Consider the following 21,336-nt stretch of genomic DNA (forward strand, 5'->3'; position numbering starts at 1 on the left):
TATATATGTATATATATATGTTTATCATAACATTCAATTGCATTAATAAAATAAAATATAGTGGTATATGTATGCTTTAATGCAAGATTTACCCATTTTCACATGAGATTCAATTGGTTGAAAGTTATATGACTCCGTGAAAACTGATAAATAGGCTCCGTAGAGAAACTGTCATATTTTTTCTGTTTCCCAATAGACTGAGAAGATTTTAAACACAGTTGGGGATTGTGTAGAGTGCAAAGAGGCAGTAAAGAATGTGCTCAGCGAATTAGTGACAAGCTCAAAAGATGTCCAATCAGAAGCAGAGAAGATCCTCAACACAGAAAGCCTTGAGGAGGCTCAGGAGCTACTTATTCGTTATGAGGTATTAACATTTTATATTTCAAATGAACATCTCATGTAAATGTTTGCAACAGTTAATTGTGGAACATTATCTGCTAAATAACCTTTAATGATATTTGTACAATTTGACATCAGTCAGAAAATTAAATTTAGTTTGTAGTCTCATTGTTGTAATCTGGATTCCCCAAGCCATGTTAAAATGAAGGCCAACCTGACATTGTAACACATCATTCCACTTCAGCCAAACTCTCATAGGTTTTGGATGGCCATCTGCATGAATTTTGTTCTTAGAGTGTGTGTACGTGGCTTGAACCTATTTTTATTAAAATTCTCTCAGGTATGTCAGTCACTCAGTGTCAATGTCTGTCCAGCAAAGTATATTTGGTGGTCCTAGTCTGGGTATCACTGATGCTGGTACAACACTGACTTGTTATCACACTGTAAATTGTAGTACCTGTAAGAATACTAGCTAATTAGCCTTTGCTTTCTTATCATGTTATAATGTACCATACACTCTTGCAGCAAAATGTAAAGAAAATACGTTCAAAGAAACAGGACGTTCAGCTCCAGATTACTCGTGCCAAACAGATACAAATTGAGAAGGGATTGCCCAGAGATGTCCATGATGAATTTATGAAGATGGAAGCTGAAATGGAAAATGTGGAGACAACATTGGTTCAACAGGAAGAAGACCTAAAGGTAAGCAAGCCGGAGTGTTTGTTAAAGCTGTACCCTGGCCAGACATTCCCCCACAAAAATAACTCCACCCCCATCTAGCTAATTAATGCAGCAATTAAAAAAATCAAATCTAAGTATCTAAATCTAAATGCCTGTTTCTTTACTTAAGTCCATCATCACGTTATGCACTAGATCCCGAGTCTTCTGGACTGCAGAGTGGAAGGGTAGTTTATCAGGTGCCCCCGTTGCTGCCCCGGATAATATGGACAGTTCTCTTTGGGTGTCCAGTGTCAGGGTCCTCTCGGGCTTCAGAAGACTGCAGCACTGTGAGGGGTGGCAATATGACTGGTTGGCTGCAGGCCCACACTGAAGTGCTGGATCACTTATCTTCATTCTCGTAGGGTGGGCTTTAACAAAGTCAGCCATCTTGTATTAAGATCATTTGCTTGGCTATGTTTTCAGCCAACATAGAGTGATCTTCCTAATAGTTCTAAATAGCAAGGATGTCTTATCTTTGTGCCAGAATTGGGAGGCCAGAAAAAACATGTATTTAATATTTTGGCAGCCCAGTGTTTAGCAATATGTAACAGACCCCCCCAGTCACTGGGCCTTAGATCTCTTGGACTCATGTACTTCCATACTGCATGTACTTGCCTCCTTTCAGGGTGTTGGTGATGTCACTTCTTCACCCCACTGCTGCATCTGTTGCATGTTAGTACATTGGGTGCTTCTTGACCAATGCAGCACCAAAGTAGCATATGAACCAGTGCTAGCACATGGCAGAGGAGAGAGAGAAACTCAGTAGCTGCCTCTCTGTCTTTATACTTGATATGATATATAGAATTGTTTTGTACTTCCATACTGCATGTACTTGCCTACTTTCAGGGTGTTGGTGATGTCACTTCCTCACCCCACTGCTGCATCTGTTGCATGTTCAGTACATCAGGTGCTACTTGACCAATGCAGGCAGCACCAAAGTAGGATATAAACCAGTGCTAGCACATGGCAGAGGAGAGACAGAAACTCAGTAGCTGCCGCTCTGTCTTTATACTTGATATTATATATAGGATTTTTTTTGTGTGTAAGAGGAATGGAAAGATGGGGATCCACTCAGGTAATCTTATCCTGGACCCCCAAAGTCTTAAAATGATGCAGGTATATATCTGTAAATGGGAGGCAACACTGCATCAGTCATTAAGATATACTGCAGATTATAATACATACTAAATAAACTGCAGAAAAAATTATGTTTAAATCATTTAAACTTTTCAGCCAGTAAGTAAAAGGGTTACTCCTCCTTTTAAAACTCATGTTTTATGGGGTTATTCAGTTGTGCTGAGCTGAGCTGCACATGCTTTTGTTATGCTCTGTCTGACCTAAGGCCTGGTTCGCACCTAATGTTTTGTCGCAGCTGAATAAGCGCAACAAAATGCTTCACCAAAAAAAAGTGTTGCAAAAGCTTAGCAGGATTCTTTGCCAGAAAAGCAACAGAAGCATGATTCCCCCCAGTAGTTGCCCCCCAGGCCAAGGGTTCCCAGCCCCCCCTGTTCCATTAAATATTTTAAATATTTTATGTAATATATAAAATGCCATTTCAAAGCACATATTCAAAAAGGAGTCTGATGCAGATGAAAGCTCTGAGGTTAGCCTCTATAACTACCACTATCTTGTTGGGTGACATATGTTTACAGGATTTGGTTTATTTATGTTTTTCTTTGAAGGACACAATAAATAATTGGGAGAAAATAGAAACTGGAAAAGAGTCCATTGCCCACCATTTAAAGCAAATGGGACCTACACTTGAACGACCCTTGAACTTTGGTACAGTGGACAATCTATCACTAGAACTTCAACAAACAAAGGTAAAGCAATAAAGATTATATTTGTGTGTATGCAGTTGTATGTACAGTAATATATATGAATGAAATTATATGTCTTTGCTGCACACAACAATAAATGACTTCTCATAACTTAATTCTCATGAGCATCTCATAGACATCAAGTCCTTCAAACATACCTTTTCTTTGGCAGCACTGATTGTTTGCTAGATCATGGGATTATTTATTGATATACCATTAGTAAAATGTTGAAATAAACCTAAATTGTCACCGAAAAAAAAGGGTGGTGATGATTACATCTGTCTATAACTTCTATATACAAAAAAAAGTTGTAGGAACAACAATGAGCACCCCTTACTATTTCCTAAAATGTCAATGCACTAATAGCCCAGTGTGAGTTGGGTTAGCCATCAGACAGTGCTTGCTGTGTAAGTTCTTCCCATATACAATCACAATCTTATTTGTAAAAAACGCATGTAACAGTGCCACATCTTGTTTGCAGGTACAGGAAATATGAAAAAAATGTGTGTGCTGATTCCATCAGGTTAAGATGGAGATAGAAAGTTCAATTATTGTAGATCAAGCAGGTGCCACATTTGTCTTCAGGAAATCTTTGATTTGAACTATCTGTATGAATTGTTCCTCAAAATCTCTACTCAAAATACTGTGTAGTGTTTGTGGGTGGCCTTAAGGCTAGATTGTATCTTCATTAACAGGAAATTTGCAAACAGAGTGAGGATCTGTCAGTTCAAGCTGAGAACCTGGTGAAGAAGTCAAGTGACATAAAGCTTGGAGAAAAGAGCAAGCGCCACCTACTGGAGAAAACTAAGACTGTTAATGAGAATGCAAAGCAGGTTAAAAAGTACCTATCTGAGAAGTAAGTGGACAAAGCTTTTTAGGGGCAACCTTTCTTGTTTCTCATATATTATATGCTGTGATTGAGGGTCCTGTCCTTACCTGCATTTTTTTCTATACATATTAAAAAAGGTCCCATTCCAGCTTTTTATATAATCCCCTTCATTGCTTATCCAGAGTTGTTTAAAAAATGTTAGCAATACTCACCTTCTTTATGGACAAGTGCTGTACTCTAACTTTGCTCATCGCTGGCCAGTTTCTGATTGAAAGATGGCCAACATCATTTAACCTCTTGAGAATTCAGGCTGTCATGGACACACCTCCATGCATGTCTTAGGTTAGTCCAGTTTTCCAGATCTTTGACAAAACCTGTTGTCAAATGTTGATATTGCTAATGAAGATTGCCACACATGACACAGTTTAGGCTTGTGTTTACAGATTTTAGTTTGCTTCAAATGGGTTTTGAATATCAATGCAAGTCTATGGTCAACTGCGGGTCAAATGCACCAAAATGCACTAAAAAAAAGATCTCGGAAGCTTCTCAAACGTATGGCAAACTAATACCATCAACACAAGCCCATCGAAACAAGCCCATTGACACAGACCCATTAAGTGATCCAGAGAAGGAATTAAGCAGATACTAACAGTTGTAATAAATTAAATTGCCGAATGTCTAAATCTTAGAATTTAGGTGTTTATTAAAATTGTATTTCATTATTAAAATTGTATTTATTTGTATACATTAAAATGTTATGGTTTTTTTTTTCAAGCATTACCAAAATGGAACGGTTAAAGGACAGGTGGCAGAATTTTAATCAAGATTTTGAGATGCATGCCACATGGATTTCAGATCAAGAAAAGGAATTAAGTGACCTTGAACTGTCAAATATTTCAGCAGACATCCAAGTCACTCATATCCAGGTAAATAATTACATACTTAGGGGTCTATTCACAAAGCTGCCGAAGGATCTGGCCGTAGCTTCGGCCGATCCAAATCAGCACAGAAAATAGTTGTAAGAATTTTACAGGGTACACTGCAAGGCACATTTTAGTAATTTTGCTTTCAACAGTTGCTTGATTCATGTAACCAAAAGACTGTAACTTTACTCTGTGGTCGCATTTCGCCCTTTTTATTTTAATATTCTGTCTATCTGTCTATCTACTATCTATCTATCTATCTATCTATCTATCTATCTATCTATCTATCTATCTATCTATCTGTCTGTCTATATATCTATGGTGGAGCTATGAGTAAGCCTATATGTGTGAAATGTGTTGGAGGTGGGTGGCTTGTTTTAAGTATCACAAGGATTTGACTCAATGGAGAGTCAACTAAAGTCAACAAAACAAGCTGTTTATTCCACATAAATAGCAGAAAGGTAACAGGCATGCAGCCGTAAAATAAATGAGCAAAATGATAAAGCAAACCTTTGGTTTAACTGAGCAGTATCTAGTCAGCGTCTTGGTAATGTCCCCTTCCTGGGACAGCAGCAGTCCAAAACCAGACTCTTGTCAGTGCAGCACCTTCCAAGTTTCTTTGTCTGAGCTATCAGAAAACACTCGGCCCCCACTGCTTGGGCCAGTAATCAGGAGACCTGTGGGAAAAAAACAAAACTTGGTCCATGGGATTGGGAACCCGCCCACCCCAATAGGTTTCTCTACTTTAGGGAGCTGCTGGCTTCAGCTAAGAATGAGTACTAAAAGTTTTTGGTGGACTAACCCTTTAGAGTAAATGCAGATAGAAGATGTAGGCAACCCGACACGCCATCTGTGGTTAAACTACAAATCCCATAATGCCTCTGGGAGTCATACCAGTGGCTGTCAGACTCTGATTGCCCCATGGGATTTGTAGTTTCACTACAGCTGGAGTGCCAAGGTTGCCCACCCTTGGCATGTAGTAACTAATCAATACTATAATCTAAGGCTGAAGGTTTGTTAGCAGAAGATGGACATTGCAAGCTGAAAACTAAGAGCATGTTACAGTGACAACAATGTCAACTGGCTAAATGTATACTAGACACAAACTGCTATAATAAAAAAACTGTTATAATAAAAAAGAATGCTTCTTTAAAAACTTAGTGCCAAAGGAAAGCAGTTGTATATTTGTTTTCATACCATAAGCTGGAACATGGCTGGTTCATTTACCTTTATATTACTTTTTATAAATCAAGACTTATGTACTTTGAAGTTAAAGTCATTCTTAGTAATGTACTGTCAGTAAATGAAGTTTTTTTTCTTACAGGAAATACTAAAGGAACTACAGGGGAAAAGCAATGCAGTGGCAGATCTTGAAGCCAACAGCCAGTCTTTTGCTGAATTTATTAGCTCTCCTGAGATGACTCGGATAAGATCCAGACTGTCACAGATGGTCAAGGACTGGGATGGACTCAAAGAACATGCTCAACGGCTGAAAGAGAGCATTCTAGGACATGCCGAACAGCAACAAAAATTTGATGAGTCCTTTCATCAGGTAGAATGAAGGAGGATTTCCACTATCACAATATCAGGCACAAATTGTTTTCTTAGCAGTGGCTACTGTCTTACAGTATGAAATATAAATAATGTACTTTACTTGCAAGTCCAATTAGTTTGTAGTGTACTCATTTATTATAATAGCAGTAACAGGTAATGCAAAATACCTTAATTTAAAATGTTGTATTTAAGAAAGTCTAGCCAGACAAGGGGAAAAAGTTTTCAATGGAAAATGTTGACACCCTTTTTGCATAAATGTTAGCTATGACTATACTAGAAAATACAACATTTAATTCTTGTAGACTGTATGTTTGAGGTTGACATCTGTCTTATGCTGAACCTTTGAAAAAATATATGTTGTACCTTCTGAAAAATAGCAGTACACTTCTTGTGCCTAAGCGTTATTATGCCTTGAGCCTTATAACTGTATATCTGCATCTAAAGCTCTGCTGCCTCTGACTGGTATTGTCAGGCGATTCGGGGTTAGCTATGACTATATTAGAAATTAATACATTTCATTTTTGTAGACTGTATGTTTGAGGTTGTCATCTGTCTTATGCTGAACCTTTGATGTGTTAATTTTTCTTGCCTTCATGTACATTCAACATGATCCTTAAGTTGTACTTGCCAACCTGATTGCAGAATATGTAGGTAACATTGCACTAAATATCAGTATTAAATCTGTTATTCACTCTGCAGGTTCAAACTTCTTTGGAGAACATTGAAGCTTCTCTTGCATGCCCAGTTAAGAACTGTCCTTCTGCAGCAGAGACATACAAAGTGTTGAATCAACATCAGGTAATTCTGTGTTTCCTTCTAATTATACACAATTTTAACTCCCTTAAACAGGCAAAAAGAAAAGTTTATCCCAGGGTCCAGAAATGTGTTGATGTGTATGTGTGTAAAGGAGAGCATGGCATGTAAATATTACCTTTCTCTGGGCCCCATCAAAAAATCATAATTTGCTATGTTATATGGAACCTCTATAAGTGTTAATTGTACTTAAGAAATACCCTAAAAAATGTATGTTTTGCCTTCTGAAAAATAGCAGTACACTTCTTGCGCCTAAGCGTTATTATTCCTGGAGCCTTATAACGGTATATCTGCAGTGTGACATCTAAAGCTCTGCTGCCTCTGACTGCTATTGTCAAGTGATTTGGGGTGAGATTTGATGATGGGCCTACTGTGCTTCTCACTGAAGAGAAAGCTGTATCTGGGGATCTGTGGTTTCTTCACTTCTTCTGCTGAGTTTGGTTATCTCTTCCTCAGTCATCAGAAGGGCAGTCGTGATATGAGTAAGCAAAGCCTTCTCCTCCATCAAGGTAGCCGCTCCACACAGAGGCACAGAGTGGAACAAGGCATGGTTAATCAGTGATGGAGGAAAGATCAATGGCAAGAAATCTGCAGGCAATGTTGTTTACTAGTCCTTCGCCCTCTATTTACCTTTTTGTGGACACAGTTTCCACAGTTCAGTTCATCTTTCAACAATTCCACTAGTCTAATGTACCCTATAGAGTACAAAGGAAGCTGACTGTACTTTAGTTTCACTGGATTGATAGATTTCCCACAACGTTCTACAAACCCTGGCACTTATAGATGTAGAGAGATGGAAGGAGACATCAATCAGATGTGCATAAATAATCAGAGCAGAGTTGAACAGGAGAGTGATTTTCATGTGTCATACTCTCTTGACTCCTTCACTGCTTAACGCTATTCATGGTATTCTGTAAAATGTGTTTGCTGTTACCCACAGGATCTTTGTCATGATGTTGAAAGTTTGAAAACCAGAATCCATTCTCTGACTGCCGGTGCTCGTAATCTTACAAATAAGGATAAAGCAGTGCAAGAGACCTCAAACCTTCAACAACGAATTGAAACTGCCTGGACACAAGCCAAAGAGAGACACTCCTTGCTAGAGCAATTACTAGCACATTGGCAGAGGTATAACCCAATCCAATAATGGTCTAATATTGTTTTGTAATTGAGCGTTATGTGGCATGTAATAAGGTGTATGGAGTTAAAGGAGAACTATGGGGTTAAGGCTTTTCCCCATAGTTCTCCTTAGGGTAACGGGAGGACACAAACTAGCGTCCTCCCGTCACCCTAGGCTCAGTATACCGCGAGCTGTAGCTTGCGGTATACTGAGACGCCGCAGCTGAAGCGGATCCCGACAATTATGCCGGGATCCGCCCAGCTGCGTGACTGACAGCTGGCTCTGCCTATCCAGAGGCAGAGCCAGCTGTACCCGCCCCCTCCCCCGTCCGTTCCGCCAGTCAGCGCTGGCGGATCAGAGCGGGGGGAATCCAGTCCCTCCCCTGACGCGGCAGAGAGCCGTGACAGGTTTGAGAGGTGAGCGAACACCGGTATGTGTTCGCTCACCTCCCGATCTACTGAGCCGACTTGTGACAGTCTCATTGTCACAGGTCGGCTAGAACTATGAGGTGAGTGAAAAGCACTCACCTCATAGTTCTCCTTTAAGTATACAGTACATGGATATTTACTTTTGGGCATTGCATGGAATCTCCACAACTTATTTTTAAGATCCTGTTTACTTGGAGGATTGTGTATTTCTGTGATAGCTGTCTGTTATTTAGGAATCTACAGTCATGAAGATGTGGTGAGTGTAATCATTGCTTTTGTCTTTTAGACAAGAAAAAGAGTTTTCTTCTTTTATTATCTGGCTGGAGAGAAACGAAGCATTGCTCAGTCCTCCACAAGAACTATTCCCTGCAGACAAAACAAAAATTGGAGCTGATATGCAGGCAGTCCAGGTATGTGTATGTGCCATAACCAACAAGTATGTATGTGTATGGAAAAATTATTAAAAACTTGATATCTGGGATTGTACAAGTTATATTATTGAAATATTCTTTCTAAGGTAATATTAACCATGGACCTCATCACTGTTGCCATCCTTTCTTTATTGTAGTCATACCCTTCCACAGGCACTGTCATCCTCATGTTTATGTTTATTTAAAACATTAGAGTTTTCTTTTGATACCAAGCAGTAAAACGAGATGTTACATAATATTTCTAAGGCTCCTAAAGGGAATGTACAGTACAATTTTAATAAGTTTATCTTTTGTAGTTTTTGTAGTGCTTTCCTTGAAACCCAGTCACAGAAATGTATATATGCAGTCATACAGACATTGTATTAGCAACTCCATTTTCATAATTTCTACCTGCACTTTCCTATTACTGCAGTTGTGTGGAGTTTCTGAATATGAATGTACAGTTCAGCAGGCAACTCAGTTAGACAAGTACACTCAATTATCATCACTCAGTAACAAGCATGGTCTGACACACTCCTCTTCTTCTTCTGCAATACTGGTCTGTTTGAGGACACTTGTGATGAGGCTAGTACTAAGCTATACCAGCACAAAGCACTGTGTGAAAGTGTAGGAATTAGCATTTGTTTCTGGGAGAAAAAGGTACATTTAGGAATTTCTTTGCAAAACTCAATCACAAAAATTTGTACAGGACTATACAGAGGTGCAATAGTATGATTCTTCAATTGGGTTTTTAATACATTTTGGCTGTAACATTCACATTTTCAAATTATTGCTCTTCCATATTTTATTTATTGTATTAAATATAGAGAGTCATGGATTAACCACTAGAAGAGGTCTGTATTTGACTTGTTCCCATTCAGCCTTTCTTCTTAAAGTCCATTTCCACCTTTGTAAGTGATTTGCATTAATTGTGGTAATGAAGAGGTGCAGTGATGATGTACACATATGCACATTTGCATGACTCACATTGCAGGCTTTCTTCATTTTTTTATGAAGGTTTTATTTGGTCTGAAGCCTAAAAATTCAAAATGTTCTCCACAGGAAACTCATTCTGACACCAGGGTGTCAGACTGTAATCGCCTGCCCCCTCCCTATCACCCATTGTTACATGATCAGTGAACACCAGCTCTGCCTTTACACAGAATACACTGTCAGGAGGGGGTATACACACATTTCTTGCCCAGCACAGAGGCAGAACTTTTCATGTGGGTAAGAAGAGAAAAGCTAATAAAATGTACGTTTTAGTGTTCATATTCAGCAGCATATGCCTGCTTCATGTGGACTCAGTGTACATTGCTGGCATATGTTTTTTTTAAATGCCTCTGAAAAGGTGGAAATTGGCTTTCAAGTACACCTTTTCTAATAGAACTGTGGGTGGTTCTCATTTTTAACTCTTTCTGATAATGTTAATTGGCTGGCAGTTATGCTGATGCTGGCTTGGGTTTGACATTTCAGGAAAGTCAGAAGTCATTAACAGCATACTTGCACTGGGTTAGTGACTCAGTGTAATAAAGCAAGCATGACAATTAGCAAGCTAACATTTGCTGAAAGAGACGTAAACTATGGCAGCACCTCATGTTTCTCTAAATAAAGGTTTCCTTTAAAGTGACACTAAACTCAGGAGTTAAATCTTTAAAAGGCATTCAAGTACCTTAACTATTAACGAAAATGTACCTTTTTTGTGCATCATTTAGCTGTAGTTCCTCAAATCATCTCTGAGTTCATGCTGACACTGTCCTTCCTTCTGGGGGGGGGGGCTCTACTTTTCTACCCCATGGTTCCTGTGTGTGTTGTGAAGTAGCCACCGCTCCAAGCTGATGGACTACAATCTCAATACAAATTGGTGAACTAAACATGAGATTGTAGTCCTCCATTATCATTTTAAACTGTCATCCTATAGTAAACATGCTTAAAGATGATGAAATATTGATTCTAAAAAATGCAGAATAGATCTTTTCCTCAGGGTTGTTTTAAATACTTTGGCTGATGAAGTAACTACTGATATTTTGGATTTACCAGGCTCTTCATGCTGACTTAGCACAATCCCAGAGGTACACTGTTCTGGTCCAGCTGTCTGCATCTTTGTATCCAACCTCCACCGAAAGTGGCATAGAGTCAATGAGGAGCCGCTTAGAGGATCTGTTGCAAAGATGGAATAGTCTACCTGAAGCTGTTTCTAAAAGGTTGGTGATGTTTGTGACGGACCCCCGTACTCAGGATGAGTATGTCCGCCGCTGTCTTCTTCCTTGCTGAGGAGATATTGGAACCTGAAGATCCTTAGCTCCCAGTTTCCCCAGTCACTAGCCAAGGCTCGAGTGTAGGTGAAACAAACTCTGATTTATTGAGCAACTGCACAAACTTATATACAGCAAGTGATGAAATCAGAATATAATCCCATCACATCCCCCCTCCCCCTCCCAGACCATCGGTCTGCTCAACACCACAGGTGTCCACCTGCTAACGAACTCCAGACGGCCATAGCAGGAGCCTGGCCAGAATGTCATTGTTCTGAGCTCCCTCAGAGAACAATGGGAGATAACGAGGGATGGTGCTGATACTCTTTCCATAACCAGGTCACACAGCATAACGCACTCAAACATAACCCAACACCAATACACATCCAACTTATAAACTGATCACCATGTCGTCACAATGTTACTACATTTTATTCCATATAATCACTAGCAGTGTATATGTATGCAAATAAATTGTGAAAATATGCCCACTAGCTAAAATGTTTAAATTGTTTTTGTGTAGAATTTTACAATAATGTTTTGCTTCACCATTACTGTTTATATCACTTTTATAGGATCGGTATTTTGGAGTCTGTCCTGGGTGAACATCAGAAATTTGATGACATGTTGCTTGAATCGTCTCTCTGGATAAAACAGTTCCTTAGAAAACTTCAGGAAACCGCTGAGATCAATACCTCTAATCATGAGGCTGCTGTGACTTTAAATGAGGTATCCTTCTTTTCTAATGCACTTGAAATATTTGCACACCAAATCAGTTGTACATACAGTATGTACAGTATTTCATTCTCATAGTAAAGCTGAATTATGTTTTAGATTTTGCTTTGAATCTGTCAACCACAGCTAATATTTAAGTTTTTGGTAGATGCTGAACAATTAAACTGCCTTACACTTTATAACTCTTGCGGATTCCACGGACATTTTGGTGGAGGTCCCATTCTCTTTTTTGCATTTTAAATGTTATTGATATTTTGGAGTATGCAACAGCAATAATGATAATAGGCAAAAGTGAAAGGAAGAATGGATAGAACATCTCGTTGCTAAAAATCTATAAGGTATATGACGCCCGGGATGGACGCCACCTATCATTCTTAACCTACATAGTGAAATATCACTTTTATCAGTTAATGAGTAGACTCAGGGCCGGAGTTATCACAAAGCCAACCAAGGCTTGGCCTCGGGGCAGCAGGGAGAAGAGGGGCAGCACAGGTGTGAAATTCCTATCTCCCGATGCCCACGACATGCAGTTCCGGATACCGGGCGGGTAGTTGTTTTCTACATTTAGCCCTGCTTTGGGCAAGTGGAGCTAAATGTACAGCGGGGAAGCAGCTGCTTGTTTTGTACAAGTGATCTCTGCGAATATCCGGCCCTGAGTAGACTTCACCTTATTTAGCAATTAATTACATCATTCTTTTTCCCTCAGAAACATATAGCAGAGATGAAAAAACAACAAGAGGATGTCAGTCACCTGAATGGCCAGTGTGCTAAGTTATGTACCTTCACCATTTCAGAAGATCATTCCCTTTTACAAGGAAGGATCAGGGACTGTTTACAGCTGTATGAAGAAGCAAGCCAAGTCACCGAAAGACGTCAAGAATCCCTTTCCAAATTAGGAGACTTCTTAAGAATATATATGGACTCACTGGGAGTTATACAGATCTTAAAAGAAACAGTAGTGGGAGCAGCCAGCTTGGATAAAGTCAAATCAGACGCACTTGGGAAAGACTTAAATGATGTTTCACAGGACATTGACAAGATAACAGCCTTATCCACAGGTTTAGATACTGCACTAACAAAAGCACAGTATAACCTAAAGAACTCAGTTACTGAGCAGAGAACATCTTGTAGATCACTGTGTGACAATCTCAATCTAGAACTAGAAAAAGTACAGACATTACTTGGAACAAAGCTAAGTGAGGCAGAGGTTCTTGGAGCTTTGTGGAAATCATTTATTGATTGCAGAGAGAGGCTGCTCAAGACTATTGAAGACATTGAAGAAAAGGCAGACAGTGAGGAGATGAAAGAGCCAACCCTACAAGCAATTCAACAAAGGTAATAAAAAAATGAATCGACTTTTTTCTTGCCTCTTGTTTTCAGAGAAACATGTAAAAAATGTACCTGCAGTGTATATATCTGGAAGAAGAAAGAAAATGTATTAGCCTAGAAAGTGTGCTTGTATTCCTATATTTGCCCATAAGAATAGATACTTGTATCACTTAAATTAAAATCATTTTCATCAGAAGGAAGAACTCAGGTTGTACATTACGGATACAATTCAGGGTTATTCACTAAAGGGTGAGGAGTTTGGAGAAGGCAGGAGAAGTGAACAGTCTAGGCCAAAATAGCTGATTTGGAAAAATTATCCAATTCAGCTCACTTTCCAGTTTAGCTATGTTGTCCTAGATTGTTCACTTCTGCTGCCTTCTCCAACCTCTTCACCCCTTTGTGAATAACCCTGAATTGTGTCACTAGTAAACAAATTCCAGGGTGTAAAAAAGAATGAGGTAAGTATCATACAAACTTGTCGCTACAAGTTAGTCAGGTAACGTGGTTAGAAATGGTAGAAAGAAGCTGTGACTTTTTAAATTCTTTTTGAGGTAGTTGCACATGTGAATAGCCCCATGTATATCCAGTGAAACTGTTCACTTTTTTAGGCTTAACAAAGAATAAAAGTCCCATTATAATTGCATCTAGATTCCAGCCCTAACTCCACCCCTTTTCTCACATCAAATTTCTATATATTTAATGTCCTTAAATGTAGATAGCATACACTTTGCACTGGTCAGTCTCTCAAGGGCTTGGGAAAGGTGTCAGGCTTCTGGCCCTGCCGGTGCTCTTTTGAAATTTGCTGCATGTGCTTGGAAACATAATAGAGTATAATGACTATCAATGCCTCCAGCTTAGCATATACTGTATACCTGGAACATCCTCCTCTACAGTGTCTCCTGGTGCATGTGTCAAATCAAAGAAAAGGACTGAGTGCATTGGAGACTTGAAACATGGTCCTGGCCAAGCTAGACAATCTATACTCCCTCTTCTACATAGATGAGAGCTACCATTAGCAGAATCCAGATTCATTTAAATGAGAATATATATCATAAGAAACAGAGATAGTCCCCTCATATCCAATTTTATTTTAAGATTTAAATATTGCCTGGTGAATTTTAAGCTAGAACTTTATTGTTACAAACAATAAACCCTGTAACCCCGCTCCCCGATCAGATTTCTAAAGAAAACATCAGATGCATGTCATGGCTTTCTCAGGGCTGGGTAGTATTTCGTTTTTACAGCTCCCTCACCTCCATACTCCAAATCCACAAGCATGCATTGGGGGTCTCTTTATGCTTCGTTCACACCTGATATTATGCTGCGTTTTGAGGTTTCTGTGGCAGAAACCTACATATCCCTGCGGCAGGAATCTCAAATATGCCGTTTAGAAGATGGCCACTGTCACCCATTCAAGTTAATGATCAGGTAACAGCGGCTGCATTTAAAAGTGGCAGTTCGCCGGCACTCCCCATGTTATCATATGTGATACGATTACATGTGGAGGAATGGATCACTGTCTCTGGACATATGTTAGATGCATCCAGGGACTGTGATCTGTCACTAATGTGTACATTTGTGTAGGCTTTGTATGAATTTCAAAATGTCAGGTATTTATAGTCTTTTTATTAAAAATGAATACAGGTTGACATTTTTTAATGAACTGGAGGAGGAAATTAACGCATACCAGCATGAAAGACAGTGGCTGATGGACAAAGCAAAGCAGATTGCTCAGAAGGATTTATCTCTGGCAGCTGAAGCAGACAAAGAACTCAATGGACTGAACATTACTTGGGAAGATACTAGGACGCTTATCACCGAGAGGTAAGAAATACCATATTGACATGGTAATCTACAGCAGTATATACTGTAGATGTATCTTGTTGGTGCATGTGTTTTAAATGATGAATGTGTTCAAAGTGTCTAAATATGTGGTAAACATAAACCACAGTACAAAAAAACTCACATTAATTGGTACAGGTTAGTGCAACAAATCTCCAGCAATCAGCAGCACACTTCCAAATCTTTTTCCATGTGCTGTGCTGTACTGTTTGATTACACAATCCCATATCCACAACGCTTCCAGGTTCTATGTGTTTTGGCCCATCAGACTTTGTTCATCAGGAGTACCCCAAGAAGTAAGCCTTTGCACTTTAATAATGTTTCTTCTATTCAGTGGCATATATTTGTTTTTCTTATTTCAGCCAAGAGCAGTGTCAAGCCCTCATTGATCTAATGAAAGAGTACGAGCAACTTAAATCTGCTATAATGAAGGTTTTAGAAAATGTGGAAAATATGATCACGATCAAATCCACGTTAAAAGATCAAGAGGACATCCGCCGCACCATAGCAAAAGTAAGAGAATGTCTTTTTCTTTTTGAGTTTTAGTATTCTACATCATTCAATTGCCACATCTAACAATTGCCTGAATTCCTTAATTGTATGATTCCCAACAGATCAAACAGATCTACATGGAGATATTCAAGAAGAATCCAATATTGATGAATTCATTAATGACTGTTTTACTTGAATTGTTACTACTAGTTAGGTCTGCTTTTATTGATGAGCCAGCTATTATGGAGGCAGTGTGAGGATAACATAATTAGGAGTTACCAGTATTAGCTTAAAAGGTAATCATGCAGCTTTATGGTTGTTGATCACATGAGATGAAGCCATTGGTCAGTGCAGCAGGTCACTGATGTCAGCAGACGTCTTCTTTCTGGAGATGTAGTGGGTCATGTAACTTTCTATAATGGCTTTAGGTCACCTGACCCAAATTCTGTAGCTGATTTAAGGGCTGTCACATCACAGGGCCTGCTTTTTATGGCTTCAGGTTGCTTGACCCAGAGTGTCACAGGGTCTGCTTTTTACAGCTCACAGGTAGATTTGTTTACATTACTGACCTTTTACTGCCTTTTTAATGCATCAATATAAGTGTTCAAAGTTTATTGCTTAGATCCACTTTAGTTAATGGCCATCGAGATCCCTCTAAAATATTGTATTGTTTTAGGTTTGCATGCTACTACTTATAATTATTGGAAAGTCCAAACAAAAATTGTCAAATTTGAATTTAATTGAGTTGCGATTTGCACACATGTGCTACAATACACAGGCTACACGTTTATTTCCTGGTTCAGCAATAAACCCAGTGTCACCAGTCTGCAGAGATGGATATAGGCCAAATTGAGTTCCAGGCAAGGTAGCAACTTTGTACCCCCAATACCATTATAGAAATGCTATAGGAACAGAAAAGCCACCACATTCTCAAAATCTATACTGGCATGACTTTATAAAGAAACATCATCCCAACTGCATCGTCCCTTCTAAAGTTACAGGCAGGTGCACATTTTTAACCAGTTGAACTATCCCCTGGTTTACTGCAGTAGCATATGAGGGTTGTAGTAGGGCCCTCTTAACATCCACCAAGCCCTAAGCTGCTGCCTTAGGTACCTTGTCTCTATCTTATTGGACAATGGGGATGATTTACTAAAGGCAAATAGGCTTTTCACTTTACAAGGGAATTTTCCCCTAGCTTAGCAAATGTGGTACATTTTTTCCTAGCTTAGTAATTGTGTTGTAATTAAGTTTGCAAAGAGTACTTAATCACCTGAAAGGAAAATAAACTATATTTGCTTGCGCATGATTGGATGATGGAAGTCAATAGAGCTTCACCTTATTCGCAAAGCTAAGAGAAAACTCTGTTGCAAAGTGAACCTATTTGTCTTTAGTAAAGCAACCCAAATGAGTCTGCATCATAATCTCTGTTCATTTGTCAGGGAGGTGATTCAGGAAACAGTAAGGCTTTATAAGTCAACTCTATAGCTGAAATAGGAAGTAATAACATGTTCCTCCTGCCTGTCCAATGGCCAGTCTTTCAAATATGATCTGTTTTTTTTTTTTCTAAAGTATAGTGTAGGAAGTAAACTACAGCAAATCTCACTATAAAATATATGTTTATCAGACCACAGAACTAAAACATACAAGTTATAACTCTTCACCCTATCCCTAACTCAGTTGTAGCACTTCAGACAGATACTGTTGCTTTTGTGATTGTGTTTGCTAATTTTAGACTCCATTGTTTACTTAGCATGAATCAGCCAAGAATGAAATCACAGAGAACCAGAAAGAACTTGAAGAGTTCACCAACAAAGGAAAACGTTTACTGGTGGAACTGAAGAGAATTCATGGATGTGACTCAAGACCAGTGAAAAAAGACATGGACTACTATGTGGACCAGTGGCTTGATGTAAGACAACTCTGCTGGTTTATTATAGTTATCCTTTTATTTAATTTTTTTACTTTCTCACAATGGCAGATAGCATTAAGTTTGTTTAAATCATGCAGTGACTTATGCTCGCAAGTACACACAGTTCTATAAAATCAGTAGTGGTGAACATTGACAGGGTTATTCACTAAAGGGTGAAGCGTCTGGAGAAGGCAAGAGAAATGAACAATCTAGGACAAAATAGCTGATTTGAAAAAAATCTCCAATTCAGCTCACTTTCCATTTCAGCTATGTTGTCCTAGATTGTTCCCTTCTCCTGCCTTCTCCAAACTCTTCACCCTTTTGTGAATAACACTGTTAATGTCATTCAACAATGAATATCATTTCAGCATTACATTAGTTGATTGTATATACAGTGTCAGTTTTAGTACATCATCCTGTAAACAAAAATTGGAAGAGACGGAAGCGCCACTACCTGGCGCAATAAATGTGGTTCGGTGTGGCAGGAAAGAAAGGTAATGGTCTCACCTGTAGCTGGGTGAGCGTAAACGTGTGGCCCCTAGGGTCACACGGCTCTCGCTGACATCAGTCCACCATCCCCATCGGGATCACACTTCCGCTCCGATTGGTCAACATTAGACTCCGTCACCCTCCCCCTGGCAGCACTTCCGTCAAAAACCGTTCACTGTGACATCCCCGGCAGGCTACTCGCTGCTGTTCGGCCTATTCCTATTTGGCTATTCTTGCTCGGTACCTCTGTGGTCACAAGCTGAATTGAAAAACAGTTAAAAAAAGTAGAAAAAAAAATAGAAAACGATTAGCAGAGCCGGAGGTGATATGAAAGCCGACTCTGCTGAGTTCTCATGGTACTGACAGATCAGCGTCCCCTGGTTACCAAGTAACCAGGGGACGCTGAAATGTCAGTACCATGAGAGCTCAGCAGAGTCGGCTTTCATATCACCTCCGGCTCTGCTAAGCTCTTGTAATGCAGGGGGAGAGAGCACCCCCCTGAAATGATGGCAGATAGCAGAGAAAGCAATGGCTTCTTTGCTATCTGCATGTTTCTTTTTTTTTTTTTTTTAGTATTCTGACAGCTGCTGCCCTCAGAATAAATAAAAAAAAAAAGAAGAAAAATCAGCATAGGAATGCATAGCTAGATTCCTATTGGCTATTTCAATTTGCAATATCCAGAAGCAAGCTGGAGGCGGCTCCGATGGCAGAAGAAAAAAAAAAAACAGAGCAGGGAAAGGTTTAGTCTGCTCGTTCGAGCAGAGTAAACCTTTCCGGGAAAAAGTGTTTATCTCCCAGGCGGCCGGGAGCCACTATCTAATAGTGGGAGACTCCCGGAACGTCCGGGAGATTAATGACAGATCAGTGTCCCTGGTTACCTGGTAACCAGGGATGCTGATCTGTCATTACACTGAGAACCCGCGGAGCCGCCGTGATATCACGACGGCTCCGCCGGGTTCTCAGTATAGTGACAGATCAGCGTCCCTGGTTACTTGGTAACCAGAGGACACTGATCTGTCTCTGCAAGTGGCTCAGCTGTCAGTAGCAGGCTGTCGGCCGGCCAATGGCCAGCCGTTCAGCCAGCTTCGCCTTTCACCTCGGCTTAGTCGAGCCGAGGCATATGTAATTGTAGTTACATTCTTCATCATGAAAGACACCAAAAAAGCAACCTTGTGAATCGGTCAAATATCATATTAATGTCTGTAATTTGTGTTCCTTATTTGGTAAAGTGGTTACACGTTTTATGTTCTGCACATAATAGATGAATAATAGATGATAATAAATAAAAACATGCGTCTCATTTAGAATTGTGGTTACATTCTTCATCATGAAAGACACCAAAAATAAAAAAAAGCAACCTTGTGAATCGGTCAAATATCATATTAATTTCTGTAAGTTTTTTTTATGTCATATTCCCAACAATGATGGCATTTATAAGTTATTGGTTGATTATTTTTCTTTTTGGTTGCATTTTTGAGAAATAATCATAGATTATTTTTTTCATTTTATCTAATAAGAATCTAGAGAGATGGCTTATGCATCGGTTTGGCCCATGGGAATGATAAAGAGAAGATAAAAAGCCACCTCATTGTGAAGGTCATAGGGCTAATCTAAATAGACATTCTTGTCACACACATGAGAGCAAAGGCTGCAGTATTAAAACAATTCAAGATTAGATTTTCAGACTGTTATAGATGCCCATTGGTGACGGCTTCTCTTTACATTACTGGCATTTGTCCCCAGGGTAATAACTGTCTCTATAATACCCTTACTTATAGAATCTCACCTCCTGGAGTTCTCCTATCACCATGAAAACTGGCTCAACAAAAGTCGATTTTTCAGTCAACTTTTGTTGAAGGAGCTGGGTGGAAAATTGTCAGCTGAACAGTAACTGCATCCAATCAGATGCAGTCACCTATGGGTTTTCAGCAGCCGTGAGACCTGCTGACTGCCAAATACCAAAGCTGGCTGGGGAGATTCCTGCATCCACATTGTTAGCATTGATGGAGGAATCAATTTTTGGAGGATGGAGGAATAATTCTCTAAACCAAAAGGTGTATGGCCAGCATAAGCCTTAAAAGAAAAGCAAAATGTGTACCATTCCCAAGTTTATCCTAATCATTATTACAATGATTACTTGATGCTAGCTGAGCTTCAGTCTATGTTGCAAAGCTGCATGTTGCAACCAAGAATCATAATGGCTTACATACAGCGCTGATTTTGATCATTATTTTTTTACAGATTTTGGAAAGAATAGATGAGAACCTGGAAAGACTAAGTGTGAGCCTGGCCTTATGGGAAGATGTCTTAAGCATAAATGATGAAATTGATGGGTGGTCTACCTGCTCCATCTCACAGATGAATGACAGTATTACCAACTTGAGCAGCAGTCAACATCTGAAAGCTTGTCTTGCAGATTTTCAGGTTTGTGCTAAACTATCGTATCCTTGTTGTAGCTTAATTGTGTCTTAATGAATCTCTTAGGGAAGTCAAGAGTACCTCCAAAGTCACCAATATTTCTTCTTCTATTAGAACAGTTCAAAGAGTGGTTTTCCATTAACTTAAAATGGTACTTACATTAGCCTCATCAGATTCCAGATCTAAAATGTTAAACTAGATTGGGTATCTGGTAAGAACTTAGCTTTGAATAATACCTTAGTTATACGCCCTGCTGATAAAGCTGCAGAGATCAAGATTTTGGACTGTATCTTATATTGACATGATACTTGTCCTAATTGCTCCCTAACTAATTTACTACCTAATTTACTCTGCCAGAGGATGTCTGTAAGGGGCTTATTTAAACCCAAGAACAGATACCATTATCCGCTCTCTGCTGGACACAACAGTGTTTACTCCATACCACGCCTCATTACACAAGTTATTCACTGCCGAGAACTGTCCATAATAGGATGAGAACTTGGCCACCTGACTTTGACAGGTCATGTGACCTGGCTGTCCTCAAGATCCTCAAGACCAGACTCCTTCTCGTCAGGAGTAGTGATGGGCTCGTGCGTGTTCACAGCTCCACGTGCCAAGCCCGCCAGGAAGCTGACAGCGCCGCAGAGCCAATCACAGGCACTGAGACATTTCCCGATCTTTGCAGCTGCGGACCAGGATAATGTTTCAGTGCCTGTGATTGGCACTGCGGCGCTGTCAGCTTCCTGGCGGGCTCGGCGCGTGGAGCTGCGAACACATCACTAGTCAGGAGTGCAGTGCGATATACCTTGGACTGGCTGTCCTCAAGTCACTTTTTTTTTAACCATTTATTGAAATTAATAGGGCTTCCTTGGGACTGTGTTAAGCACTTATAAATGTATCTTTTTCTT

General features: G+C 39.6%; 1 protein-coding gene across 1 annotated transcript in view; it reads left to right on the plus strand.

Annotated features, from left to right (window-relative positions):
- The window catches only part of SYNE1 (spectrin repeat containing nuclear envelope protein 1), a 334,610-nt gene that overhangs the window by 97,142 nt on the left and 216,132 nt on the right, over window positions 1-21,336 (plus strand). The window contains exons 27-42 of the mRNA XM_018560335.1: window positions 197-364; window positions 865-1,041; window positions 2,742-2,882; window positions 3,575-3,735; window positions 4,484-4,634; window positions 5,956-6,183; window positions 6,885-6,983; window positions 7,939-8,126; window positions 8,833-8,956; window positions 10,997-11,160; window positions 11,787-11,940; window positions 12,653-13,281; window positions 14,920-15,099; window positions 15,480-15,630; window positions 17,363-17,521; window positions 20,252-20,434. Coding sequence (XP_018415837.1) covers window positions 197-364; window positions 865-1,041; window positions 2,742-2,882; window positions 3,575-3,735; window positions 4,484-4,634; window positions 5,956-6,183; window positions 6,885-6,983; window positions 7,939-8,126; window positions 8,833-8,956; window positions 10,997-11,160; window positions 11,787-11,940; window positions 12,653-13,281; window positions 14,920-15,099; window positions 15,480-15,630; window positions 17,363-17,521; window positions 20,252-20,434 — 3,057 coding nt within the window. The remainder of the gene's footprint in view (window positions 1-196; window positions 365-864; window positions 1,042-2,741; window positions 2,883-3,574; window positions 3,736-4,483; window positions 4,635-5,955; window positions 6,184-6,884; window positions 6,984-7,938; window positions 8,127-8,832; window positions 8,957-10,996; window positions 11,161-11,786; window positions 11,941-12,652; window positions 13,282-14,919; window positions 15,100-15,479; window positions 15,631-17,362; window positions 17,522-20,251; window positions 20,435-21,336) is intronic.

This window comes from Nanorana parkeri, unplaced genomic scaffold, assembly GCF_000935625.1.
Source record: "Nanorana parkeri isolate BGI_ZX_2015 unplaced genomic scaffold, ASM93562v1 scaffold450, whole genome shotgun sequence".
In the NCBI taxonomy this organism is placed as follows: Eukaryota; Metazoa; Chordata; class Amphibia; order Anura; family Dicroglossidae; genus Nanorana; species Nanorana parkeri.